Source organism: Theobroma umbraticum, unplaced genomic scaffold, assembly GCF_002168275.2.
Source record: "Theobroma umbraticum cultivar Fairchild unplaced genomic scaffold, ASM216827v3 scaffold_130.0, whole genome shotgun sequence".
NCBI classification, from domain to species: domain Eukaryota; kingdom Viridiplantae; phylum Streptophyta; class Magnoliopsida; order Malvales; family Malvaceae; genus Theobroma; species Theobroma umbraticum.
The window spans coordinates 6,084,995-6,112,145 of NW_018397264.1; the positions used below are offsets into that span (position 1 = coordinate 6,084,995).

The 27,151-nt window shown below is 35.2% G+C and overlaps 4 protein-coding genes across 12 annotated transcripts; 1 reads left to right on the plus strand and 3 right to left on the minus strand.

Annotated features, from left to right (window-relative positions):
* The first annotated feature begins 1,862 nt into the window (after positions 1–1,862).
* LOC110421197 (putative peroxygenase 3) lies at positions 1,863–3,474 on the plus strand. Its single transcript, XM_021434711.1, has 6 exons — positions 1,863–2,021; positions 2,270–2,419; positions 2,525–2,610; positions 2,707–2,801; positions 2,878–3,003; positions 3,104–3,474. Exons 1-6 carry the CDS (start codon positions 1,928–1,930, stop codon positions 3,255–3,257), a joined length of 705 nt encoding a protein of 234 aa, XP_021290386.1. The 5' UTR covers positions 1,863–1,927; the 3' UTR covers positions 3,258–3,474.
* Positions 3,475–4,167: 693 nt separating this feature from the next.
* Positions 4,168–6,447, minus strand: LOC110421441 (Ribosomal protein L14p/L23e family protein). The gene is made up of 4 exons (XM_021435043.2): positions 6,336–6,447; positions 5,670–5,954; positions 4,557–4,598; positions 4,168–4,448 (listed from the first exon to the last, which is right to left on the minus strand). Exons 1-4 carry the CDS (start codon positions 6,346–6,348, stop codon positions 4,366–4,368), a joined length of 423 nt encoding a protein of 140 aa, XP_021290718.1. The 5' UTR covers positions 6,349–6,447; the 3' UTR covers positions 4,168–4,365.
* A 1,511-nt stretch (positions 6,448–7,958) lies between these two features.
* Positions 7,959–13,931, minus strand: LOC110421306 (cadherin EGF LAG seven-pass G-type receptor, putative (DUF3527)). Of its 8 annotated transcripts, XR_002445639.1 has the most exons (6): positions 13,389–13,931; positions 10,493–12,376; positions 10,102–10,268; positions 8,793–9,057; positions 8,591–8,638; positions 7,959–8,526 (listed from the first exon to the last, which is right to left on the minus strand). XR_002445639.1 is itself a non-coding variant. In XM_021434874.1 (4 exons), exons 2-4 carry the CDS (start codon positions 12,248–12,250, stop codon positions 8,944–8,946), a joined length of 1,929 nt encoding a protein of 642 aa, XP_021290549.1. In that variant the 5' UTR covers positions 12,251–12,376; positions 13,389–13,931; the 3' UTR covers positions 7,959–8,943. The 8 variants fall into 8 exon arrangements, 4 of the variants coding, with proteins under 4 accessions (XP_021290549.1, XP_021290546.1, XP_021290547.1 ...); XR_002445640.1 differs by lacking the exon at positions 8,591–8,638; XR_002445637.1 differs by having other exon boundaries at positions 7,959–8,638.
* A 3,797-nt stretch (positions 13,932–17,728) lies between these two features.
* On the minus strand, positions 17,729–21,916 carry LOC110421938 (uncharacterized). 2 transcript variants are annotated; one of them, XM_021435668.1, is made up of 5 exons: positions 21,576–21,916; positions 19,240–20,016; positions 18,571–18,759; positions 18,337–18,462; positions 17,729–18,256 (listed from the first exon to the last, which is right to left on the minus strand). In XM_021435668.1, the coding sequence occupies exons 1-5, from the start codon at positions 21,615–21,617 to the stop codon at positions 18,149–18,151; spliced, it is 1,242 nt and encodes a 413-aa protein (XP_021291343.1). In that variant the 5' UTR covers positions 21,618–21,916; the 3' UTR covers positions 17,729–18,148. The 2 variants fall into 2 exon arrangements, with proteins under 2 accessions (XP_021291343.1, XP_021291344.1); XM_021435669.2 differs by lacking the exon at positions 21,576–21,916 and adding an exon at positions 20,112–20,551.
* Positions 21,917–27,151: the final 5,235 nt, after the last annotated feature.

Here is a 27,151-nt window from a genome sequence, read left to right on the forward strand (position 1 = left end):
CAAATAGCAGCGCAAGCCAAAAAAAAAATTTATACAGTTATTTAATTTTCATTACTTTAAGGAAAGTACTTCTATCTATATCTCGTAATTAAAAACTATAACATTTAAAAAGGATTTTAAACCATTCAGGAAAATTTTAAATATATTTAATAAAATTTTTACATTTTTATTTTGAGTCAAAAGAAATTACTAATATGGTAAGTTAATATCATTTCTAATCAAGTCCAAACACTAATTAACCTAGTAACTTTTCAAATCTAACCGTGTGACCTTCAAAATTTTAATCTCAAGTTGTCAATGGGAATTAACTTATATTATTATATGTCTTAATAATCATATTAATATCTAATGTGGGATGAGGTATCATAAGTGGTGGCATTTTGATTAATTGTAATTAGTCAATCAATAATCATTAGAACTTATTGGATTTAAAAATAAAAAATTTTAAAATTTTTTTAAATAATTTAAAAATTTTTTAAATATTATAAATTTAATTAATTAATTAAAATTTAATTATAATTTTTTTTAAAATATCTAATGTCCTTTTTTCTGGTTTTGGAGGGTTTAGGGTTTATTTCAGTATTAGGGTGAGACAATTATATTTTGTCTTGCTGGAACATTGCTGCCACCAAGGTCAACGATTCTTGGTCTTGGTGAAGCAACTGCAGTAGACAATTATATACATATACCTTGTTTTGGTTGTGTTATTACTGCCCCAAGTGAATGCAGCAGTTCATGTTAAGACTGATGCTTTGATCCAGAAAGAATTCAAACCACCCACAATGCTCATTATTGCTTATAGACTAAATACCATAATTGAATGTGACCGGATTCTTGCTATTATTGTTATTCATGGAAACTAGCAATCTTCTGCCCTCTCTCTGTGTCTCCTTTCTTTCCCAATCAATAAATTTCTGTTAGTGTCTACTTTGCTTGTAACGTAACCTATGTTAAAATATGTTAGCGCCGTATCTATACCAAGAGTAAATTAAACACTATCAACAAAAAATAAAAAATAAAAACTCTTCATCTATTGAACCTTCACTAGATATATATTTACTGCTGAATGATTGTGACCGTTTCACATAACACTATCTGTTTATATCTTCATTTGCCATTCAAATGATGCATTTTGTGGTTCACATTAAGTTTGGAGAGAAAAATCACTAAAAGATAAGTAATTGAATAAGGAAAAAAAATAAAAAGATCATAAGTGATTGGATGAAGAGTTTTTAATTTTTTTTTTCGTTGATAAGATTTAATTTTACTCTTTATTTGGATACCGAGTTAATATATTTTTACATTACAAGCATTATGTAGACACGAAAAGAATCACAAAAAGGGGTTAAAAGAATTTTGCTGCGTCTGAACAAATCATCTGATCATAACGTAGCATTGCATATACGAAAAATATATACATATAGCAAATAGAAATTACGTATGTTGTCCACTTCTCTTTCAGTGAATGAATGTTTTTCTAACAGAAACCTGAAACATTGATAACAAAAGAAAAAAGGTCCGCAAAGGGTAATATAAATTAACAAAACTCTTTGTCCCCATTGCAGAAAAAAACCAAGAGAAAAATTTGCATGTGATCATCAATTGTCTATACCAATATGAGAGAGACGCAGCAAGGCAAAAGGCTAACTCCCTAAAGGCAACTTCAAACAGAAAAAGTCAATAGTTGGTTTCAATATTGGTAGTTACGACATATATTGTTTCCAAATTACGCAACATTTTTTGATTGATAAACTAACAAGGTTGCGTGAGAAGCTAAAAGGTTAAATTTATTGCAATATCTCCCATCATTTAAAGTGGTCATCTTTATCATTTGGAGTGTAAAGTTGTCTCTATAAAGGAGCTTCATTGTTTATAATACAGCTCACATCATTAGAAAGAAGAGGAACCAGGATAAGAGAAAAAGAAAATGGAGGAAGCTATTGCAACTCAGGCACCCAAGGCACCGGTGACTGGTGAAAGAAAGATTCGAGATGACCTGGAAGAAAATTTACCAAAGCCCTGTAATATGTTACTGTCTTTTCTTTTCTTTTTTTGTCTCTCTCTCTCTCTCTCTCTCTCTCTTTCTCCTTTTGTTTTTAATTGTGATTACTTATGCAAGAAACCCATAGTTTATATCTTGCGATCAAGTATTGGTTTAGTTAATTGAAGACCAGAAATGTCCTTTCCACTCTAGGCAAGTCTATCTTATGGAATCACAGGTTGACATCTCAATCTAATGTGTCTGTTTCTCTTTCTTTGATTCAATCAGATTTGGCTAGAGCACTGGAAGCTCCTGATGTGGAACATCCGAATGGAACATCAGGACATGAGAATAATGGCATGAGTGTTCTTCAGCAACATGTTGCCTTCTTTGACCAAGACAACAATGGAATTGTTTATCCCTGGGAGACTTACAGAGGTAAATTTCCATGTTCCAAGCTATCCATATCCACCCTTTTTGAGTAGTTTGTTTTTCTTTAATTTACTTTCATTTTTATTTCTCTTTTCACTATGTGCAAACCAGGTATGCGAGATATTGGTTTCAATCCATTTTCCTCTTTCTTTATCGCAATTCTCATCAATTTAACACTGAGTTATCGTACTCTCCCTGTAAGTTATTTGTGCTAACTTGTATTTTCTTCAAGAAAATATATATATACACACACACCACCAAAATACTGATATTGCATTGACGTTTTCTTACAGGGATGGCTGCCAAATCTGTTGTTTCCCATCTACATAGATAATATACACAAAGCCAAGCATGGGAGTGATTCAGCGACATATGACACTGAAGGAAGGTTAGCATATCCGTTCTCATAAATATGAAACGTTAAAGCATGAAGCTTAGAAATTCCTTGAACATGGGAGTTGCAGGTTTATGCCGGTGAATCTTGAGAACATTTTTAGCAAGTATGCTCGCACAGAACCTGACAAGTTAAGTTTCGAAGAGCTTTGGCGGATGACTGAGGCAAATCGGTTGGCATTTGACTTCGCTGGCTGGTTGGTTAAAGGACCCTTGTGTTGAATTTTGGATGGTGATTAAATAAATGCTTGTTTCAGAATGATTCCTTTGTTTCTATGTTTTGTCATGGTTTCGCAGGGTTATAAGCAAGGGAGAATGGTTGCTTCTGTATAGGCTTGCCAAGGACCGGAATGGTTTTCTGCATAAAGAAGCTGTAAGGCGGTGTTTTGATGGAAGTTTGTTCGAGTACTATGCCAAAATGAATAAGGGTGGTGATAGAAAGAGCCGCTGATAAAGCAGTGTTTGCTGCCGTTCCGGCGGCAACTATGACCCTAGCAGCAAATTTAAGTGCGAGCCTAGTTCTAATATAATAAATCTCGTTTTTTTTTTGTTTTTCTGAAAGAATAATAAACCAAGCAAATAGTATCCTGCACGTTGGAGAACAAAGACACCAACTGTTATGGTTCTTCACTCTTATCAAATTCATGTCAATCGTATTATTCCATAAATTTTTTATTCTTTTATCGCCGTCCACCATATGTAGGTGATTTCTTTAGAAGAAATGATTAAGAAATGCAACTCATAGATTAGTCCCCCGCTTGGAACTAGTCTTGTTGATTAGCTGATCAGGGGATACAAATCCTCTGCCCCCCTATCATGCCCCGATCCGTGCCGCTTCTTTTTACTTTTGCCATCTATCCTATTTTTTTAACGTCCACTGTTAACATCACTTTAAAAATAATAATAATAAAAAATCTTACGTTAAGTTGTTTTCTTGTTAGCTGCTTGCTTCGCTTTTATCTTGTTTTGGCCGCATGCTCTTCTTTCACTTCGCTTTAACCTTTTGACAAAATACTTTCAACCTTTACAAAAAATTTTTATTAATTTTTTAAATTTTAATTTTATATTTATTAATTCGTGACGCTGTGTTTCATTGATTTATATACTTACAAATAACGTTCTTTATATTTTTCTTTTGCTAAAAGAAGAATCCAACATAAAATTGGGCTTTGATGAAACATTTATTGGTTCACATTTGTACATGAAAAACCTTTTTCCACGTCTTCTGCGGCAGAGACAAATTGGACTTTGTCCTTAATAGTTTCACGACCCACAATCGGGGCGAGGGCCGGGGGTGGTTTTGCTACCCAATATATAGATATAGAGAACACAAACATAAGGTACATATATCCCCAACATGATTTAAAAAATGGCCACATCCATAACATCCATAGGTAAAGCTCTCCATAAACTACATTCCATCTTCAAAATGAAAACCAAAACCAAAACCAAAATCATCCAACTGATATTCTGAACAAACAAAACTTGTAACAAAATCTTAATCAAGCAAACTATAATTAGTCCACTGAAGAGAAACAAAATATCTAAAATTTGAACTCCTAAACGATGGCGTTGGCTGCACTTGCAATCCTTGGCCACAGATCAGCACACTCCTTCCCAATTGGACCAGTTATAGCAGAACCTAGAACAATAACATCAGGAAGAAAATGCCAATTAATATCATTTAATCCAGGCATTGTAAAATTGGATGTTGTCCTACATAATTGAAATGCTTTTTAATTAGATGTACCTTTCATTTCACCCTTTGGATTCACAATGACTCCAGCATTATCTACAAAGAAAACAAGATTGGGATCAGCAACCTAAGACAGTTGAACGTCAGAGATCAGCATCTATGGAAACAGATCAAGATAAACTGAAAGAAAACTTAAAAAGTTTAACAACAGCTGTGTCTCCCAGCAGACATTCTGCATGTTTATGAACACCAAAACAGCCAATATCATACTATTCTCAAGTGATGTGATCAAAATGTGCAATGGAGAACAAGGTTCAATGTGAACATTTGATAATATGTAGCGACCAAATGGAGCACATGCAAGCTTCAAAAACATATTGCATCTGCAACGATGGACACACTCACTTTTCCAGACATGTAACTGTATCAACCATTGAACATTAACGTAGATACCTGACTTAAGTCTGGTGACATGACATTAATTTAACTAATTACCAAAACTACAATGTTTTTTAGACTTACAGAATTTTCTGTTAAATATGAGGTAACCTCATTAACCAGTTATTCTCCCACCATAAAACATTTTAGATCCAGTGTCCCAACCTGGACAGGGATGATAACAATGGTTACCACCTGGTATTGGGGTAAGGTTGGTATATCAATTTAGCTGGGTATGGGAGGTGTAGGGAAACCCTGATCGAAAAAATTCTCCACACCACATCACCAGCAGACAAACCACCAAAAAGAAAAAAACCCAACATAAAAATGTCATAATAATTTACGGGGAGAATTCTGAAAACAAAAGAAAGAATGTATCGAATTGCGAAAAGTGAGATCCCAATGAGAGAGATCCCACTCGATAAAAATATTCGACAACTAAGATAATTTTGCTGGTCTCAGGAAGCATCAAATCATAGTGCGCACACGTTAATGAACGCATCAGGACACCGCTTAACCAGCAAACCTCTATCTTCAGCAAACAGTCTAAACACCAATTATCAGCAGCATATCAATAGGATCTACCATTCTTACAAACCGTAAACTAGAAGGAGTAAATAACCATAAAAATCACTAATTTCAAGTCCCTTCACCAAGTTATGGAACTACAGACAATCATAATCGACAAAACTACATAACATAAAAACCACGAAGGAGAAAAATATTTACCTTCAAAGTACATGTAAACTCCATCCTTTCTGCGCCAGGGCTTACGCTGCCTCACAATGACGGCAGGCAAGACCTTCTTCCTGAGATCAGGCTTCCCTTTCTTGACAGTAGCCATAACCATATCTCCAACACAAGCAGATGGCAAGCGGTTAAGGCGGCCCTTGATTCCCTTCACCGAGATGATGTAGAGGTTCTTAGCACCGGTGTTATCAGCACAATTCACTGTGGCCGCCACCGGCAGACCCAGTGACATCCTAAACTTGTTACCAGCTGACCCTCCACGTCCTAATCAAAAATAAATAAATAAATCAAACCTTTTTCAGCTATCAAATAGACGATGAAAAATAAACAAGAACCCACATATAAATTTTTCATCTTTTTAATGTTTTTATAAACCCTCAACCTCTTAAATCGGTCAACAGCTATTCAAGCTTGCATTTCTTAAACGTAATAAATCAAAACAAAAGAGATAGATCTCATTCCTGGGTATTTCTGATCTGGTTTTTGCTTATAGAGTTGGAATCATGCAAGCAAATATAAAAAGCTGGATTTTTTTTTTCAATTGTGTTGCTCTTTTGTTCTTTTCTTCTCGGGAAACAAACGGAAAAGGAAAATGAAACTGAAACAAGCAATGAGCTCATAGAGAAAGAGAGAATGGAAACTAACCTCGCTTCGACATTTTCGACGGCTAAAGAGAAACAGAGAGCAACAGCTAGGGTTTTTGAGCGTTATATAGACGGCAAATTAGGGTTTTTTGGATTTTGCTTTTGTGTTGACTGACAGCTAATGGGCCTCAAGCCCTAGGTCTGACCCCTACCTCATTCTTGGGCCTTGGCCCAATATTGAAAAGTTTGGTTTAACATATTCCATTTTAGTATCATTTATTTAATATTGATTATGCTTAGTAATTATTAGGAGTGGAAACAAAAATACTTAAATTTATTCCAACATAAGAACTAGTAATATTTTTTAATAACATGAAGATGCACCAATCCATATCCTCCTCTTGGTTCTTGGTCTATAGAAAACAGATTACAACTTTATATATTTCCATCTTCAATAAGATCCCAATGTCCATTGCAATTCAAGAATTGTTCCTTTAGAGCTTGACTTGGCTTTTACGTATAGGCACTCCATGAGCTTTAACCTTTCATTGCATTGCAGGCCTTGGTTTCTTGCAATTGCACCGCTGACACGATGAGAAACTTTCCTATCCAACTCAAGCTTTATCCTTTCTTTCTCTTTCCCGAACAGAACAAGCTTTATACAGTGACCTTACGGGAAATGTTGATGGCACAGTTATGGATTGAACCAAAAGAAAGAATACTAAATAGAAAGCTTTACAGAAACGTCAGGAAAGCTAATGGCAGCAAGTTTTCACCTCCTTGCTTGTTTTACCTACATCTATTAAGGTTATCCAGCATGTTATGATCAATGTCTTTCTTCATAAAGTAATCAACAAGAAACCGAAAGAGTGGTAAGCTTTCCCGCAGTTTCCATGGAAGAATATAGATATTAAAATACAACTTCTTACAAAAATGAATGTTACTTTTATCCTTGGAACATGATCAAACGCATTCTTCAACCCAACAGAAACAAACCCAAAACAGAACATGAAAAGGGATCGAGGGACAAGAATGGTTCTCATGCAATAAGTCTAAACATCAAACATCAAGCTTCAAATTCCATTTAGAAACTTAGCAGATTCAAATTTTTGAAAGAAAACCTTCTAATATGTCCTGCTTTGACCGTAGATATGTAAAGTATATATGTATAATGAAATGTATACCCATGTGGTTGAATGTTTTGTTTTAGATTTTCGTAATAAATGGTTTTTGGTCTTAGTTTTGTTCTTTACATTGTTTATCACAGTTTTACAGTTCATAGAATTTGTGTTTGAACTAGTTTCTTTTCTGCTTTAACTGCTTTCATGGAGTTTTGAGGCCTACTCTGCAAGAAGCCAGCAATCTTTGACATGTCCGGCCAATTTTTTTCAGGTACTTGACTGCCTAAGACTCTTGTGAAATCCTATATGAACAATATGCTTCCTGGTTTTGATTAGTTTCTTGGATTGCAATTCCATCATAAAATGCATTTCAGGATGGAGCTGGTTTTGGAAGATGAATATAAATCAGACCTCCTGGGGTACCAGAAAGTTTTCTAATGGTTTAATCAATTGTGATGGTTTACAAGCAATAACATTTTATAAAATGGAAAAAGCAAACTTAACCAAATTTAGATGTGAATGAACCTGTCTTGTCTTGAAATGATAATAATGTAAACAAAGTGTAACAGAATAAGTGGGCTAAACACACACCAGAAATATAAGATGACAGCTTCAGTTTACAATCTCAAGTAACTTGTGTGTTTCATCAACAATTTCAGCAACATAAGAATTCTGTTTGATTTCGCAGTGAACAGGATTGAAAGGGAAACAGATCCAAAAAAAGTCTTGTATAAATATAAGATGAGCTTTCATGGAATTCATTAACAGCCTCACTATGTTCATTCAGTAGTTCACCACTGCTTGGGAATAGGTATGGTAACCCCTTCAGTGGAAGGACTTTCCAAAAAGTTGAACTGTTAGTATGCTCCTGGAGTAGTTCATCAATGTGTTTTGACTATTTCCATGCTCCATAGTAAAGACGAGACAGAGAAAGGAAAAGTGCATCTGTATTTATTAGCATTAATCGCCTTCACCATAGAATGGTTTCAAAAAACATATTGAAGCATCTTGTGAGCTTCTGATTGAGCTGTTTGCATTGTGAGGGAGAAAAGGATCTCCTATCTCTTTCAGGGTTAGTAAGACCATGTTAACCAGGCACCACCTGCCTCAATCTTTTCTTCTGGGTACTACCTGCCATCAGCTGAAGTTAATGGGTGCTATAAAGTCAAAAGAAAATATACTCAATGATAGTCACCTAGCAAAGCAAGGAGACAGCATAGGATTCCAAATGTTTTGTGCACTTCTGTGGGTAAAAAAATAACAGTCACGATCACTCACAACTAAGTAATCACTAGATGTTCTACAACATAGTAGACTATATACTTTTTAATCAATTCAGTATGAACATAGAAGGCAAGTGAAAACTTTCCTACATTTTAGTCAAAGAAGAGAGATACCTGGCACCATGTCATGAAGAGTAATATACAGATCCAAGGCAAAGGCTCCAAACCTTGGCAGCAAGTTAAAGTCTTTCATATTTTCACAGAATGGTATATTTCCAGCCGATGTGTTCAAACCATTCCCAATGGAGGAACCAATGACTTAGTCTTATCTGTGATCAATTTGCACAATGCACATTCATGATATTATGGTAAGAAACATCTCTGTATGAGACGAAAACCAGCTTATCATGACCAAGAGCCTGCTATAAGATTTTATTTCCTTCAAGAGAAAGCACAAAAGAATGCTTACTTTTGCAGGAGAGAAAATGATAGACAGTCGTAGGAATATAACTGGTGAGAGAAAGTTGAAAAACTGAGTGAACTAGGATAACGCATTTAAGAGTGAAAAAAAGTAATGTGACTTGAAGAGAATGCAGTAACACCATACATAGGAGTAGAAGCACAAGTACCAGCCTCCCCTCCCCATCCTTTCCACTCTCTCTATCCAAAATACAACAAACCTGTAGCACTCAGGTGACTTTAAGCCAACAACTGATCCAAGCTTTCTCGTTTAGAAGAATGTACTAAGCTTTAGGGTTTCAAATTATGATGCACTGTGCACCATGGAACAGTGACTATAAGGTCTCTCATATAGCATGTGTCTCCTAATTGACCAACTTGAAATGCACATGTGAAGCCAAAAAGTTTCAAGAGCCTTTCTGTCCGTGAATGCAGTATTTATTTAAACAGAAAAAAAAATATTCATTGTCACCACTTGCTAGTAGCTAACCTGACAATTCCAGACAAAATTCACTGAAAGCAGGAGTGCAGTAGGGAATAAAAAATGTATGTGCAAAAGCATCTTAATAGAAAAATAATTTGAAGACTGTTACTCGAAAAAGAAAGTCATCACACTTAAAGTGCAACCGCATCCCTTATTTTGAAATTCCTGACCTAGATGCTGGTTCTTCTTATGCTTGAATTTCACTTCTAGTTTGTTCAAACATAACTTCAAATTTTACTGAATATTAAGGGCTACAGAGTATAGGATACATGTGGTATAAAATTCACTCCGTCTAAAACTTGTACGTTCAATTGAAAAGGAGCACATTACAAGATATTTTGTTCTGAGAATCAAGGATAAAATTTCCAATCAATAACAGGCAACCTATATAAGAAACCAATCTGAAACCAATCAAACTAGCTACCTGAAAACATAAAAATAACAATCTCAATTTATGTATAAGTACCTAAATTTCAACTTACACACTGCTGTCGTACAGAGGGTTACAACTAAATAAAATTAAATTGTAGATCTCGCTACCTCAACTGCTGTACATTTTTAGGTCGGAGAGTGGGACTTTGAGTATGGATGTACGCAACTGCAATTGAGAAAGACTGCAGAGCTGAGAGTGTTGATTGAAAATGAATAAAATACAGGCCATCATGAACATTTGCTATCCTTAAGGTTGGAGAACCATGCTCTGAACCCTGAAAATTGAAGTTGGGGCAATGGTTATCACAACGCTTATTCAGTTATAATAAAGTTATTTGATTGCTAATTACGAAAAAGCAAATCTGTTCTTGTGAGGAGAAAATGTGAATACATAAATATCATCTGTCCTTGTGCTTCTAACATTGCCAGTGAAGCTAAATCCTAAGAGTATTAACCATCTTAGATTATAACAGACAGGAAAACAGAGAGACTGTCATACCTGAATGAAAAAATCAAGTAACTTGCATGCCTCAGACATATCTGTTGGAGGTAAACCTCCTTCTTTACTTGATCTGGCTTTAAGTACCTTCAGCGGACAGCCCAAGTCCCAGCCACCACAGTCACAATGTCCACCAGATCTCCATCTTTCAATAAGACTAGAGGGGCCACCATTTCTGGTTCTAGGGCCACCGTGAATACCTGCTGGAACTAGAATATCCATACTTGTTGAGCAATCACCGGAATCACGAGCACAAGTAGAAGGAACTGGGGCTTCCAAAGTGTCAACGGTTTGCTTAACCCCAGCTTTCTTGAGAAACTTTAAGCCCCAACCTCCAACTTCCTGCTGAGGATTCTCAGGGAAATGGTCCCTCACGACAATGGCAGCCAATTCAAGATTTGGTGGAAGCTGTTCCTCTAAAAGATTTGTCCCACCTAGTGCATCACGATTGTTGACTGCATCTTGGCATGGGTCCCAAGAAGAATCTTCCATTATGGAACTTGATTGAAGAAATCTAGACACTGTTCTCTGCTTGGATGAGTGACCGCTCTTGAATACTTCTGCCACCTTTTTAGATAGACCCTTATTCTTCCTGTGGTTATTGCTCGGAGTTTGCATCTCCCCACTAAAAGTTTCATTACCACTAAACAAAACAAACTCAGTCTCCATGATTTTAGAATCTTGGGGGCCAATTGAGAAAGATGTAGATACCTTCATCTTACCAACAAGGTGAGACTCATTATCACGTATCCCATGGTCCTTGTGGCTACCCTTGCTTGAATGGAACAAGTACGTATAGTCTAGACCCTTATTGCAAGCTGATCCTTCCTTTGACAAATTGGCTACATAGATCTCCCTCTGATTATCCAGGGAGAAAACAAAATGTGGAATCCCACCCTTCCATGTACATTGAAGCATTCCCTGAGATATTGTCGTAGAAGTAGAAGAAATGGACTGATCAGAGCATGTTGAGTTTGTACTTGACACAGAAACAAGCCTTTTATGAACAGTCTCGGATCCATATTTCAGATTTTCTGAAATGGGTGTTTCACTTCCTAGCTTATGTGCGGAATAATAACTGAAACCACCAGGAGAGCTCATGACATCATAACTCATTGATCCTTTAACATCATTCAAACTTGCATTGACATCCAATGCACCCATTTTCCGTAACAATGGGCTCTTCAATATATTTGCCATACTTCTGCTGCCCATTATTGAACCTACAACCCACTGTCCAGCAGAACCAATGACTACACTGCCCGTCCCAACTGCCAGTGGACATTCAAAAACAAACCTGCGCAAATCACATGTTTTTTCATCAGTGATTTTAGCTGAATTCAGGCCATCAGATAAAATGCCCATCTTTGCAGAGCTCAAGTTCACAGAGATGTTGCATCTGGCTGCTTTTGCTGCACTTATATGAATCAATTCCAGGCAACAACGAAGATATTTCTCATCTAGAGTAACCACATGCCTGGGAACTTTGTTGCCTATGCCAAAAATACTCCAAAGGAATGAATCCTTTGTAAGACTTTTTCCGGCTTGTAATCTTTTGACATTTAATATCAGAGCATGCTGTGGATTTACCCTTCTTGCCAGCTTTTTCAATTTTAATTCAGAATAACACATTCCGTTGTCTCTTGATATATCCTTGTTATTCTCCAAGTTTTGCAGTGAATCTTCTTTCCCTTGGTCATATTTCTGACCATTAACAAATCTGTTGTCCATCTTCTTTCTCTGATTCATATACTGCATTAATGATGTGCAAGTCTCATTTCCATTTTCTACCTTGAAACGGTTGATGTGAGTATGACAGCAGACAGCAGACAGCAACCACACTTTATACACCTCTAACTTTCCAATTTGTACTTCACTAGAAAGCTGAAGAATAAGATGAAGAACAACATAAAGATAGTACAAAAAAGAAGAATGGAAAGAAAGCTATAACTGGTATACTACCAATCCTTACCTCAACTAGAAAGGATAAGATTTAAGACAAATCTTAACGGAGAGGGTATTTTCAATGATGAGAAACAAAACAAAACGTGTTGGACTCGAATAATAACTTTATCAAGTAATGATGGAGCTTTGATTTTTATACATGCAACTATGTCAAGTTATGAACAAGAAAGACAAGAGCATATACCCTTCTACTTTCCCCTTGTCTTTTTTCATTTATTTTCATTGTATCTAGAGGAGATAAAAACAAGCATATGTAAACTAAAAGTAAATTAGTTACCAATCGACATCAAGATAAAGAAAACTTCTTTTCTTTTCTTTTTAATGTTTAATAACCATAAAAGCTTGATTAAATCTTATCAAAAAAACAAAGAGCTCGATTACATCAACATCTAGATTATATATGCATGAAAAGGAAGGAATAAAGAAGCATTCACTGAAAAATGCAGCAGAAAAACATTTAGAAACATTGTATCTGAGAAATTATTACCTTACCAACTTAATGAAACTCAACCAAGCATACTCCAAATATGATAGAAGAAAGACGGAAGATCACTCAAATTAAATACATTTTAAAGAAAACTGATAGGGTCGTTGAACACAGTCAAACATAGAACTACATGAACAATAGGCCAGCTTACATCAATCCAACCAACTCCACTAGATACAAACCTTTTGAATCAAAAGAAAATGAAACACTAAACCAGAAAATTCAATCTTTCTCTTCTGTACCAACTTTAAAAGGAAAAAACAGGGAACTACTTGCTATTAAGTAATACCAGAGAAAAGGAAAAAAAGAGAAACATGGAGTACCAAAAAAACCAGAAATAAACAAAGACAGTCAAAATCAAAATTAGAAGAAAAATAAAACAAAGAAGAAAGTTGCAAACTTTTATGAATAGAATAAGTAAAAAGGGAAACTTTTTTCTCTTACCTCAAAAAATGGATCCAAGGAACAAAGATCAAGCACCCCAATCCAATAGACAAGCCAAACCAGCAAAGATAAGAAGCAACAGCTGATTCCCAATAAAGTAAAAACTTAAACACCCATTAACCAAGAGCTTAAAACTCCAAGCAAAGAATAACCACCCAATCAAGATAATAAAAAGGCAGCTTTGTGCCTGTGAGAAAGAGCAAAAGGAAGATGCAAACCATACAAGGTTCCAAGCACTGTTTTTTTTTTTTTTCCTTTGTTAAGAGGAAAAGTTGGTAATCCGTTACTGTTTTAGACACTAATCAAGGTTTTTTTTTTTCTTAAGAGAGATAAGAGAGCGAAACAAAGCAAAGCACCCAAAAACTGAAGCAAAAGTAGTCGGGGGCGTGAAGTAAGCCACGTTTAGTTGTGGAATTTTGGTTCCATGCTCTTCCATATAGTTTCATGTAGGACCCACTTTCAATTTTCCAATTTTTTTCCTCTAGGCCAATAAAATACAGAGGGAAAAAATGAAAAAGACACAGATAAGGAAGGGAAAATCTTAATAAAGAAACCATTGAAAACTACATAGAGAAAAGAGGAGGTGAGCTGGAACGCAGGATGTGAAACAGAAGTCCACTAAGGCCAAAAGAGAGAGAGAGAGGGCCACTTGCCAAATAGGGAGGGGCACATCAACTGAAAATGGACTTCCCTTGTTTCAAAGTCTTTCCTTAGTTGAGTTTTTAACCACAGTTTTTCTTTTTTTTATTACTGGAATTTTATGATTCAAAATCAAAAGGATTTTCCCAAAGACATGTGACGGAGAGAGAAGGAGAGACAAGAGAGGAAGATCGGTCTTGATCACTTGGGGGAATGGGTCAAGTTGGTACTACAATCTTCTGTTCAAAGCTTCTAACATAAACAACAACATGATCCCCGCTGTTTCTTGTCATGTTTTACTATGATTTCATTTATTGCAACCTGCTGCATGTTGGTCTTTTAATGTTCTCGGATTCTCTTTTCCTGCTTGTACTAATTTATCACATTCAGTATATCACCAATTCATCATTGCATAAAGCACCATTAATAATTGGGCTATTACATTAAAATAAACTGTTTATTAGTATTTTTTTCCCCTAGGAAATATATAATGTAATATCACTTCATGATGAATCCTTATTGTTAATTTGTTTGTAGTAGAATATTCCACATTCTTAGTCTCTTCCTTTAACTGTTGTTGAAAGCATAAGGAAAGCAAATCCCCTTTCTTTATTGTATTTTATGAAGCAAGTAAGGAAAGTAACTCAAATATTAGGTAGTTGAAAGTAAAAGGAAAGTAAATCACATTTCTTAATGTATTTTATGGGAAAATTAAGGAAAGTAAATCAACTATGCAGTTGAAAGTATAAGGGAAGTAAATTTTGGTTTGATTACTTTCCAAATATCAAATCCTTTTCTAACTCTTTTGGGCACATAAATTTAGAAAATTATAAGTAAATTATTTCATCCAAAATTTCATTATATTACTATTAATTTGACTCAAACCAACCCCATTTTTAATAAAATTTCATGGGTTTCTTTTCTTTTATTTTTTTTAATAATTTTTCCCACTCATATATTTGAATGTGTCCATTACAAGTGTGGTGCAATAAGAAATTGGTTGATGGTCTCTATGCCCTGATTCTGGTGAGTGGCAAGCAGGGGGGAATAAGTCAAGAACATGTGAAATGGTTCCTCCACTAACTAGGAACCATAGTGCCATGACATGGGGAAAACCAAAAAACCTTCCTATTGGCACATCCAAATATGTGTCTCCTGTTCAAATCAAAACAAAATTTCAAAACCCCATTATTTCATTAGGTCCAACAGTGTCTGACCTCCCATGTTATGCATGGGGTTTTTGGTCTTCATCAGCATCAAATGTGATAACGAAAGGATTTGATATTTAACTACCACATCAGACAACCTCAGAGCTATTCTTCTATCCTTTCAGTGTAGTTTAAACTAATGTAGCCTGAGACTATACGCTACCATGGAAGTTTTCCACGGCTCTCTAACATCAATTCATTCGATAAGAAAGTGAAGTTTCCTTGGAAAATCCATTTTGCTTTAGATGTGATGTGAGAATGGGGAATTTTCATAGCATTGTTTCCTACTTAGAAAATTACATCTAAAACAAACTCATGTATTATGGTTATTTATTTAAATTTTTCATTTTTTATTTCATTTAAATAAGTCTTTAAATTTTGATTTAAATCTAAACAAGCTTTATTGAAAAATTAATAATCATTAACAATCCACGCCTAAGCACTAGTACAACAAATTTTTAAATCTAAATCGCATGATTTTCAAAAATTCAAATTCAAGTTGTTAGTAATGATGGTCTTAAATTACTATATAACTCTTAGCAATTATATTCATATTAATATGGGATATGGAGTATTACATCAATATCAATTGATTTTTTCTTTTTTTAAGGTAATATATGACTTAACAAGTTAACGTGATCATGTGATGATCATAGAGTTATATATATAGAATCTTTTTTTTGATCTTGTCAACTCATCAAGTTATATGTCTTTAAACATTTGATCTATTAATTAGTGCATGATCTCTCTGTTTAAAGAATATAAATTCGAATTCATCTTTCTTAAAACAAAATATGCCACATGAATAAATGAAATTAACTGGCATTAAGTTTGATGATGATTAAAGACTTATTTAAACTTAAATCAAAATTTAAGAATTCATTTAAGTGAAATAAAAAATGAAAAACTTAATTGAAGAAATGACCATAATACAAGAGTTTTTTAAAGCTTAAACCTACTATATGTATAGTTTTAACTTAAGAAGATAAAAAATCTCTAATCATTTGAAACTATGTCATTAACTTATCCAAATAAATATTAAAAAATTTTGAAAATTGAAATACAAGACAATGAAAAATAAATTGAAAACATTCCCGGGCATTTCATTTTTTCAAAAAAAAAATAATTACATGATTTGATTTTTCATTTTGTCTATACATTGGCAGTATTTTAAGCCTGGCAAAAGAATACACTATGTTTAGTGGTGCATATATTTTCAGTCGTCTAATCCCCCAAATTCCCGGCAATTTGAATATTCAAAATAAAAATTTAAAAGAAAAGTGGGTCCAACAAGATCATATATTAGACAATTATTGACCCAATCAAAAATCAAGCTATCTAGTTTTAAATTGAACAAACCCTTTCGATCTTCTTAGGAACCGCCTGTCCAACAACCTCTTTTGACAAATACATGAACACCCCCTTTTTGTTGTCTCGCTCATGTATGCCTAACTCTCCCCTCTGTTCCCCTTTTGTCAAACCCCATTAGAGTCAAGTTATTGCATTCAGGGGCTTAAATTTCCAGGGTTTGATCATGACCCCTATTGCCTTCAGTTTCATTGAATCTGATTGTTTTTTTAATTATTGAAGCAAATTATTATGATTAGCAACTTTATTCAGTGCTGGGAAGATTCTTAATTACAATGATTATGTTAATTAGAGATAATTAAACCAAAGAAAAAAAAAACTATGATAGTCAGCATGATGGACAGCAGTTGTTTCATGGGATTGTATACCAACTCCATTCAGTCCTCAATGGCAATGGCATCATAGTAAGTTGTACTTGAAGATATAAAGCATTGTAGACCATTATTAATATTCAAGTTTGGGTTGTAGATGTTACTCTGTTAGACTTTTTGAACTTAGCTAGAATATATATAAACCTTGAGGGAGAACAAATACCATCCTATTGCCATTAATTTTTCAACATCTAAAAAGGAAATACCCACAAATTTATAGGATTAAATCAATGTAACTAATGAAATATTTCATGGGAACTATGCAATTAGTTTGGGTCAAAGGTGTAAATCTCACACTCATTGAAGATGGAAGGGATTTGAGGAGTGAGGCATAAGAAAGGTCAACTAATACTTCTTTGTACCCTTGAATTTATAGGTCAGTCTCTGTTTTTGACTTTAATTGAGTGCGTAACATGTATTTCATTTCACTTGGAGTTATGAACACAACAATAAAAGAGACATGCAAATGCAAAACAGCTTCCATTTTCCAAAGGAAGAAAACATCGTTGGTAAGGCTTGGGCTTAGCATTTCTCGAGCAAGACTTGGGTTTGGTTGAAGCATGACCTGTTGTATGCCTAAGCTTCATAAAGCCCTCTAGTCATACGCAAGATTGTATCCAAGTAGCCATTTTCACACTGAGAATATGCCTAAAAAAAGCAAAAAAAAATAAAAATATAAAAATGCATGGCCATCTGCCAATCCAAAAAAAGGTAGATTAGACTACAAAAATGTGTACATGAACTCAGATGAAGGCATCAACAAGCAACATCTAATGTTTTCACTTCGAAGAAATTAATGTAGTACTACATGAGTCAAGCAATTCCAACAATAGAAAGTATTTGTTTGAACTCACACTCTATCATAAATTAATCTCTTCAGCTAGTGATTTCTGGCAAGTAGAATGCCATAGGTTTGTCAATTGTGCAGATTACAGACATTGAACTTGATACAGGTGGGGCTGATATACATATCTACAAAAAAGTTACAAATTTTTTATTCGCTGCTATGGTATCCTGACTTGATTATTTGTATACCATAGTACCCAATTATTTCTTTTTTGTTTTTTCCCTTTTTGTTGATTCTTTTTCTAAAGACCAAACCCGGATGGAGAAATCCTGTCTGAAACAGGGGTCCTGCAAAATTTTAGTAGACTTGTTGTTAATGAAAAACTATTCAAATCCAGGACTGGATAGGGTAATTGCATTTGAAGGAGTTGACACCACTAATATGAGCAAAGATATCTGAGGAATCAACCATGTCTTCCTCTTCTTTCACAACAACCTGTTGGGAAATGAAAGCAAAGTATCAGTAAATATCAGAAAGAATAATTATGCAGTGCAATTCAAGGAAAACAAACTTACTTCATCATCATCATCTTCTTCATGATTGCTACAGGCTTGCCTAGGGTTCTCTCCAAAGTCATCATTCTTTGCAAATCGTCCTCTAACTCGAGGTCGGCTGTCCGCTAGTGTCTTGCGGCAGGCATACTGCAGATTTGGTTGTAAGATTTAGGTGTGAAGAAAGAGTTATTAAATAATTAATGTAGTAAATTGCATGCATATAGATGTTGAAATTAGAGCGTAGAGAGAGGGGACCTTGATTTTCTTGCTGAAGTTCCTCTCGTTCCTTTTCTTCATGTACCTATGGATCTTCTCCTTCCTTTGTTCAACAGAAAGTTTCCCTACTTTGTTGAAAGTTGAATCTTCCAAACTCGAGATCTCTGATGCTAAAGGAGTAGCGCTGGCAGCCGCTCCCACGAGTTGTTGACTCTCACTGCTGAGGGCCTTTTGGAACAATCACATAGAAAGATTGCAAAGTTAAATGAATTGTAGTTGCTTTTTTTAATCCTAAAATGCAACAGGTTGGATCTTTTTCCACCCTCTTTTTGGGATGACATGTTGGTGATGAATTCTCAAAGAAAGTACGTGGTTCTCTTCGGTTTAGTCCAAAATCATGCTCCTATGAATGCAGGTGAATGAAAATTCATCAGGAATTTATGCTTGGTCAAATGGAAGGGGGACCAGAAGCCTCCATAAATATCCCCTGATTCTTAAATTCAATGTTTTGCAGTTACCTTCCATGCCAAGCAGTACCATGTAAGGACCATCTATTAGTAATGGTTTTCAACTTGTAGCCAATCATTATGAGGACAAAAACTAGTTGAGTGAAAAACTAAGGACAAAAACTAGTTGAGGAAGTTCTGCAAACTGCAATCTTAAGGAACTGCTCCGATTTATTATCAAATGCTGAAACTAAACAAGTACCTGCAAGTCTCCAGGGTTAAAAACGCGCTGCACTGAATCTGGACAGAAAATTCCAGCATTATCGCCCTGATATTCCAACTCTTGTGGTTGCAGTTCAGAACCCACGAGAATGCTCCCAGCGAAAATCCCAGAACTATCAGCAGACAATGCAGCAGTCATAGCCCCAGCAGGCATGAAAGTAGCCATGGCCGGACTAAGAAAACAGCAAGAAGGAGATGATGGGTTTAAAGGTACATAAGAAGGCACAGAAGTCAAGCAATCTTCATCGAAAACAGATGGCAACGGAAGCCCCATAAGAGGGGCAACAGGGTCAGCAGTGTAATGTGAAAGCCCATCAGCTGCAACATCAGCTAATTGGATTTGAGATTGCACTAAAGATAGGTCAAATTGGTCCTGTTGAGTTAGAAATGGAGGCACAGAAAAAGAAGGGGATTGAGAGAAGTCTATAGAAGCAGAAATGTCGTTGTCGATCTCATCTGGGGAATCAAAGATTATGGACAGATTGCTATTGATATGGTTAGTGGCAGCTGTGGCGGTTGTGTTGGTGCTTGTAGTGGTGGTGGTAGTGGGCGTGGCTGAGTTAGTATTTCCATTGCTATCTTGGTAGCCATTGAGTTTTTCAATGTCTGGTGGTATGGTAAGATTATTGCCATAGGAGGAGTTCTCTTCATAGCAATAATTAGACGAAGTGACCTCAGAGTTTTGCAGGGCTTCTGAGAAAAGATCAGGATCAGAAAAATCGAAAATTGGACCACTAATCGGGCTTGGTATATCATCCTGTAAAGCAGTGAAAAACAATGTTTAGATAGATCAAAAAAAGTTACATAATTAACTATTACAGCAGTACTGCAACATATGCAAAGCTCAATAACCTTTTCTTTAGCCATACAACCATCGTGATTCTTCATATTTTCATCAGATGGGGTTTGAAATCTAATTCTAATTTACTGATCAACAAGATCTGTCTAATCAGACACAGTTTGAGAAGGAAATTGTTACACTTTAAAACTTAATTCTCTCTAAAGAACCTGAATTTTCAGCACTCGGGTCATCAAGGGCGAGCTACTTGGAACTTCCTAGTCTGCGTAGAGATGAGGTTAACAACTAGGCTATGCCATGAGCTGCCTATTGTTTAACTACATTTTTCATTGAATAATTTTTTACTATCACCCCGTTTTTTTTTTCCAGAATACAACTCTCTTTTTTTTTCTCTGGATGCATGAAGGGAATTTGACGGACTGATGATTGACATCTACCAAGTTCATGGGTGTGGTTGCTACGCAGCAATCTGGTTGCCATTTTTGATCGGAAACATATAAGATCAATCTCATTAGGAGGATAACCTGATAGTGGCTATTTCGTACAAAGAAGAAAAAGATTTGTGTATCTGCGCTCCATGTGACTTGTATGAACTCAAAGTACCCCAGTGTTTGCAAAAAATCAGAAGCATTTAACAAAGAAGGAAGTTAATGCTATGTTATTTTTGTTCAGTTTATAGAAAAAAGAGCCAACTTTAAAGAAACAATTGGAATTGAAAGAACACTACAAGAACCCATTTATGTTATCCATGTGAGTTGCTGTCCTTAAGAGTCTTTCACCCAACCTTACTAAAAGGAAAAAAAAAAAAAAAGAAGAGGAGGAGGGAGAATCACAATTAGAAAAGCTTAAACAAGAAGCATGAAAAGTTACTTATTCCATAGTGATCAAAAGAAAAGTTGAAACAACAATCGGGAAAACAACAGGATTAGATTAGGAGATGCCGCTCCTCCTAAGATAATGACAGCTTTGACATGGGGGCAAATGGTTATTTCTCACAAGATCGAAATAATATCCCCGGAGACAATCTCGTGGCAAAGTATGACTCTTTCAATCGATGAAAAGAAGTGGAGCAAAGCCTAAAACTGACGCAGTGCCATTGTTTTGGTCAATGCAACCTATCTTGTATTTCACATTAAACGAATATATATTTATAATGAAAAGGTGGAACAAGAAAACAAAAGAGGCATGAAAATGACAGGAGCCGAAAATGACATGAAAAGATAAAAGGCAAAAAACATCAGGGAGAACGCAACAAGGAACCAAAAAGATAATGTAAATCGAGTGAATACAGCTTCAGAATTATATTATCCCAATCGAAGTATTAGACATAAGCTCACGTAACCCTTTGTAAAGGTGCAAGAAACCAATCCCATTAACGAAAAGAATCTTTGTTCCTAATTAGTTGGTACTATAACTTTTGCAGACACATTCAAACAAAAAACAAAACCAAATGATATTTCTAATATAATGCAAATGACATGAAGAAGAAAAATGGTTCAAAGAATTCGGAGAATTACAATGGGAAGCTGCTCCGGTGGATGAATCACGTCTTGCAACATGGTTTTTTTTTTTTTTTTTGCCTTTTTCTCAATGAACCTGATGAATCAAGCTGCCTTAAGAATGATAAAAACCAACAAATATATATCTTCCTACTGAATTACACCCTTATTCTTAAAATGTAATAAGCTAAGGTGGAGGAAAGAGACAAACCCATTTGAACAAGAAAAACAAAGATATTATAAGATGTAAGAAACGAAACAAGAAAAAGTTTTGTTTGGTTTTTTTCAGTTTATGGAGATAAAGAAAGAGGGAAGAAGAAAAAAAAACCAGATTTTTAGCTTTGGGGGTGTAATTTTGAGAAGAAAAACGTTGTGAGTTAGCTAAGAAAATGGAAGGTATGGGGTGTCAAAAGTTAGTTATATATAGAGAGAGAGGGGGGAAAACTATAAGGCAAATGTTTCTTTGCGCTGTCCGAAAGTGGTTTGCCACCCTGGCTTACTCTCCTGTGTCAACACGAGAATTCCGATGGACCAAGAGTTTACTCCCTGCCATCGTGGCATTTTACCATGACGACACATGGAATATGTGACAAGTGGCAATGTCAGTTGACGAGGCATCGACTTCCTTTTTTGTTTTTTTTCTAGCTGAAAGCAAGTTGACCAAGTCTTTACCTTATTCTTTCGCTTCTTTGTTTTTTTATATATATATAATTAAAGAAAAAATATTTAAATTTTATTTTTTAAATAAAAAATTATATATTAATCAATAAATTAAACAGTCTATTTGCTTCTTTGGAATCCAACAACTTTCTTTTCTTCACTGAAAATTTCCCCTGATAACCCGCTTGCTAATACAATTCCACACAGCCACTACAAAACAACAGTGCAGCCCATGGGGATTTTATCACTTTTACATGACAATGGTTGAATGTATAGCACCTTGGAATAAATATGGCATTGGAAGTTTTTTGATGATGTTGGGTTCTGTCAACAAAGGATAGAGATGAAGTAAATGTCAACTGATTCCAATTTAGCTCAGCCCTTAAAGCCATATGATAATGATTTAACATAGAAATGTCTTGTCCAGGTAGTAGAGTTTGGCCGGCTCTGTTGAAGAAGAAGTATAGAGCAATGTACCCATCACCTGCTTAATGTCCTTTTTCTTGTTCTCCGGGTCTTTTCATGGCTAATACTCCTGCAAAAATAAAACCATGACCGTTCTAAGTGTTTACATCTTATCAATATAAATCGTAACGATAAAATTAAATTATTTATGTGATATATTCATTTCGTTTTTTCGATTTTATATTATAGAGTGAATGAATTTGCTTTTCATTAACCACAGGTGTTGAAATTGATTGATACATGTAGAATATGTTATGGTTGTGTCAAAGTTTTAAACAGGGTGCAGATGTAGCCATGAAAAGAGATTAAAAGTTGCCATAAAATGAAGGTGGGGAGGGGTTTCATTTTAAGTATTAGACGGTTTACCAAAAGCTTTATAAAGGGACAGCCAAATTCCAAAGTTTCCTTGATAAGCTAAAACTTGTGTTTCCATGCACTTTGGGATCACTTTTTCCCCCACTTTAGATCCGTGTAGAATAGCATTTCAACATTAAAAGTAAGAAGATGTATTAATTAGAATAGTAAGTATTTGTTGGGAATAAAGCCAAAGGCTTTCAATTATTGAAACAAAAAAAAAAAAGATTTCCCTCGAGTTGGGACATTCACATTCATAAATGTATAAAATAAATACTTTTACGAAAAGAAAATGTAAGAAGAAGAAAAAATTTTATTATACGGGATTAGAGATTCAGACTTGATTCTCTAAATATGAATATAGATATATCTATTAATATCGAATACAATACTAGAATGTAAAAGTTAAAAAAAAAAATTAAAATGGGTGAAAGCCAGAAAACTCAGCATAATTAAACTAGATTTAATCTAGGCAAAGCTTCTAAGAATGAACCTATGAAATCTTCTTGTTTTTTTTTTTTTTTTACTTCGCTAATTCTTGTATGTTTGTGAGGCAATGGAAAATGAAATTCAAATGCAAGCTTTACCAAACATCTCTCTCAGCCTTGTATGGGTATATTTGTTGTCTATATACACCCTTATAGACCAAAATCAAACCCCATTCAGGTTCCAAATTAATGAGTTAGGTATACTAGGTTTTTCATAGCCCTCCATGTGCCCCCTGGGTTTCCATGATCCATGCTCATGAAGGAGTTTGTATGTTACCCTTCTTCACAAGTTGACATTGATAGGAAGAATCTCATTGTCTTGGTAAATTTCAAACGGTAAATATGTTTTAAGATTATTGTTTTATATATCGTTGATGAAGTTTTAAATTTATATACTTTTCATGTTATGATTTAAATAATAACGTTGAATCGGAACAAGAAGAGTATAAAGCCATTTTTGTGAGATTTTTTCAAGTTGGAAACAAGGAAAGAAAATTCATGCTTTTCTTAACATTTTCTAGGAAAATTTGGGTCTGGAGAAATATTGGTTGGAAGACACTGCCCCTTGAAGCATCAGGCTAAGGCCTACGTCTAAATTGTCATCTCACCCTTTAACGGGCTGCTCTCAATCTCTCAATAGTCAGAGTACTGTCACTTTAGGGTTCTTTTTCAAGATTCAAGGAATTGATTAAGAATTTAGAATAGAAAAATATGTTTAGAGGGTGCATGTGAGTAACAGTCCAAAACATGATAGAAAGAAGCACAGCATAAAATTTGGCAAAAGAACAAAACTCGAACCAAGATGTTGGCTCTGGCTCCACCTTTCGATTCCCTGGTCTTTGGAAAAGACAGACCAACTACACAAGCATCCCCTTGAACAAAAGAAGTCTATGCACTAGGTTGCTTTGGAGCAGCCATTTACCCTCTCTCAAGGTCTTTCCGTACAGTGTTATGTATATAGAACAGGAATTTTATCTCTGCTTGCTTGTCACAGCATTATGGGTTTGGGTCACGCTCTAAGTCTAAAAATTTATCTAGCTATGGGGTGTATGTGTATTATGCTAGTGTTTCCATCATCAACCTAACTTATTTTTGACACCAACTTTATGCAATTGTGGTCGAGTTCTCTAGTCTGTATCAATCCTCACCACCTTCTATGGCAATGCAACCTATTTCATAGACCTTCCATCTTGCCTTTTTGGTAAAAAATTCGTTTGGCATGAATTTGTTTTTCCTTGTTTGATGGAAATTCTTTCCTAGGGTGAAAAATATTCTTACTAAATGGCCAGGACAATTATAAGAAAGAAAAACTATCCTAGCTAGGCTTGGAATCTAAGATTGTGTTTGACCTTATCACTGCTCTCACTCACGCACAAAAGATGACATAGATTCTTGGCATTGAGGGGATAGAAGGAGTCAGGAAATGCACGGATAAATCTTATTCACATGGAAGCACTTATGCTTTTCGATACTAGACTTGGGAGAGAGACACTCTCATGAGCAGATGCCGTGTAGCAGTATGATTTGTAGTTTTAAGCATGCTTTTGCTGCAATGTTGCATGATGTTATGCTTTTTCTTATGGCTAATCCCCATGCTTTAAACTGTATGTATGTATGTATGTATGTATGTATGTATATTGCAGTTAACACTAGTATAACATGAAATGTCTGGCCAAATTAAGCAGCATTGGCTAAGGGGTTTGGCACTGCAGTTGGCTCGAGACTGCAAATGCAATGTCAAACTGGTTTTAAAGCATTGCAATGCAAATGCAATGTCAAACTGCAAAAATCTTTCAGACCAGTAAAAATATGCATGGGAGGGTAAGCAATTAACATGCGGCCTCTTTTTTCTAATTAAAGATTTCACAGATTAATTTACTCATTCTTTTAAGGTTGTCCCTGTAGCTGTTAATTAAAGAATGATATCTAGAGCAGTGTCTTAAGGTTATGACAATTATTCAAGGCAAAAAGGAATTCACCTGTAAACATTGATTACTAATATCTTTTTCTATCCAATGATTTGGCTGCAGACAATCTGCAGTCCCGTCTCTTTTCCTTAAAGCACCATATGCAAGAGGCCAAAAGTGAAGATGGATTTGTTCCCCAGCTCTTAATGCAATCCGATAGATTTTACTCTTGTCGTGTTAGATGCCACCTTTCTAACGATGTTGTTAACAATTCCCAGCCTGATCAGCTTTAGTCAAAGTTGTTCTACAGCATCAATCTTTTCCCAATCAGCTTTCAGTCAAAATTTTGTTCACTTTCTCTGCTGAATTTTGAATGCTTGTTTCCAACTTTTCATGGCTGGTGCTTTAACCTGATGGAAACCCAATCTGGTTCATTAAAAGCTAAAGTGCAGATTCTATGGTCTTATTAATCAAAAGTAAAGTGATTTATTCACTTAATCTTAAATTCTTAAGCAGCTTCTTGGTGTGAGGGAATCAAACATCAAGACATCAGGCATCTGCCTGCCCTTCTTTTCACACAATGTTCCTCTGTTTAAGATCATATCATTCATGCAAGCCATATGCTAAGAAAGATTGACATTGATGTCTGAGCAAGATTTATACCTACTTAGGATCAATTTCCCAGCGAATATATCTTGCCTCACTCCTTCACCGGTCACATATTCTGCTTTGAAGCAGTAAACTAACCAAGAATCTGAAATTTTTTATCAGTTTGGGTGTCTCACTTTTTTAATGCAAAACGAGTATAAACTGGCAAATACACATTTTGGAAAATATTCATGTTTATATCTCTGCAATGTTCTTCCTAATCAGGGTAAAACCTGCACTCTCAACTAATCTATCTATGACTCTGCCCACAGGTATTGCAAGTCTGCTGATATTTTTTCCAAGAGAATTTCTGCCTCACTAAGCTATATATATATATATACCTAATGCAAAAACTGGCAAAATACTGCTCCACTCTCTTTGCCTTTTGGGTTTTTGTCTTTCTCTTTCTTTTTCACGAATCAAAAATGAAAGCAGAAGCATTGCTCATGGCAACAAACTTCACTGTTCTTGCAAGCACTACAAAACAGTTATGCTACTTCAACACTCAATCAAACTTGTGAGTGTGCCACAGTTCAGTGAGAAGTTGTCAAATCTTTGAACAGATTCGTTTTGGTACGACCGCAACCATGTCACCAACTTCCAAAGGGATGACCTGAGGCCAGCCGGGTGGGATCCCAACTTTGCTCCTGAACTTCCCTTAAGCTCACAAAGATATATATACACAATGTTCTCCGATCAAAAGCACCTGAAAAAAACAGATAAAAAGATGGGTCGAGTGTAGTTACTGTCACATAAAATGCATACGAAGACATAGCATTCATCAACCAAATCCATCTTAAGTTTCCAGAACATTGCAAATTTCAAAGCCAGCCGCTAAAGCCAATTATATGAACCAGGCTAGGTTGCTAAAATGAGCTGGTAATAACAAGGCTTAAATCCTAAAAAAGTTCTTGAACTACAGACAAAACCTCACTACTTTTTTATTATTATACCTCAAAAAAAATATTTTTAATTAAAATAATAACTGTTAAAATCAATCGATATTTTTTATTCACCTAATATGTGATTTGATAATGTGATAACTAACATGATTATATTATATGATAGTTGA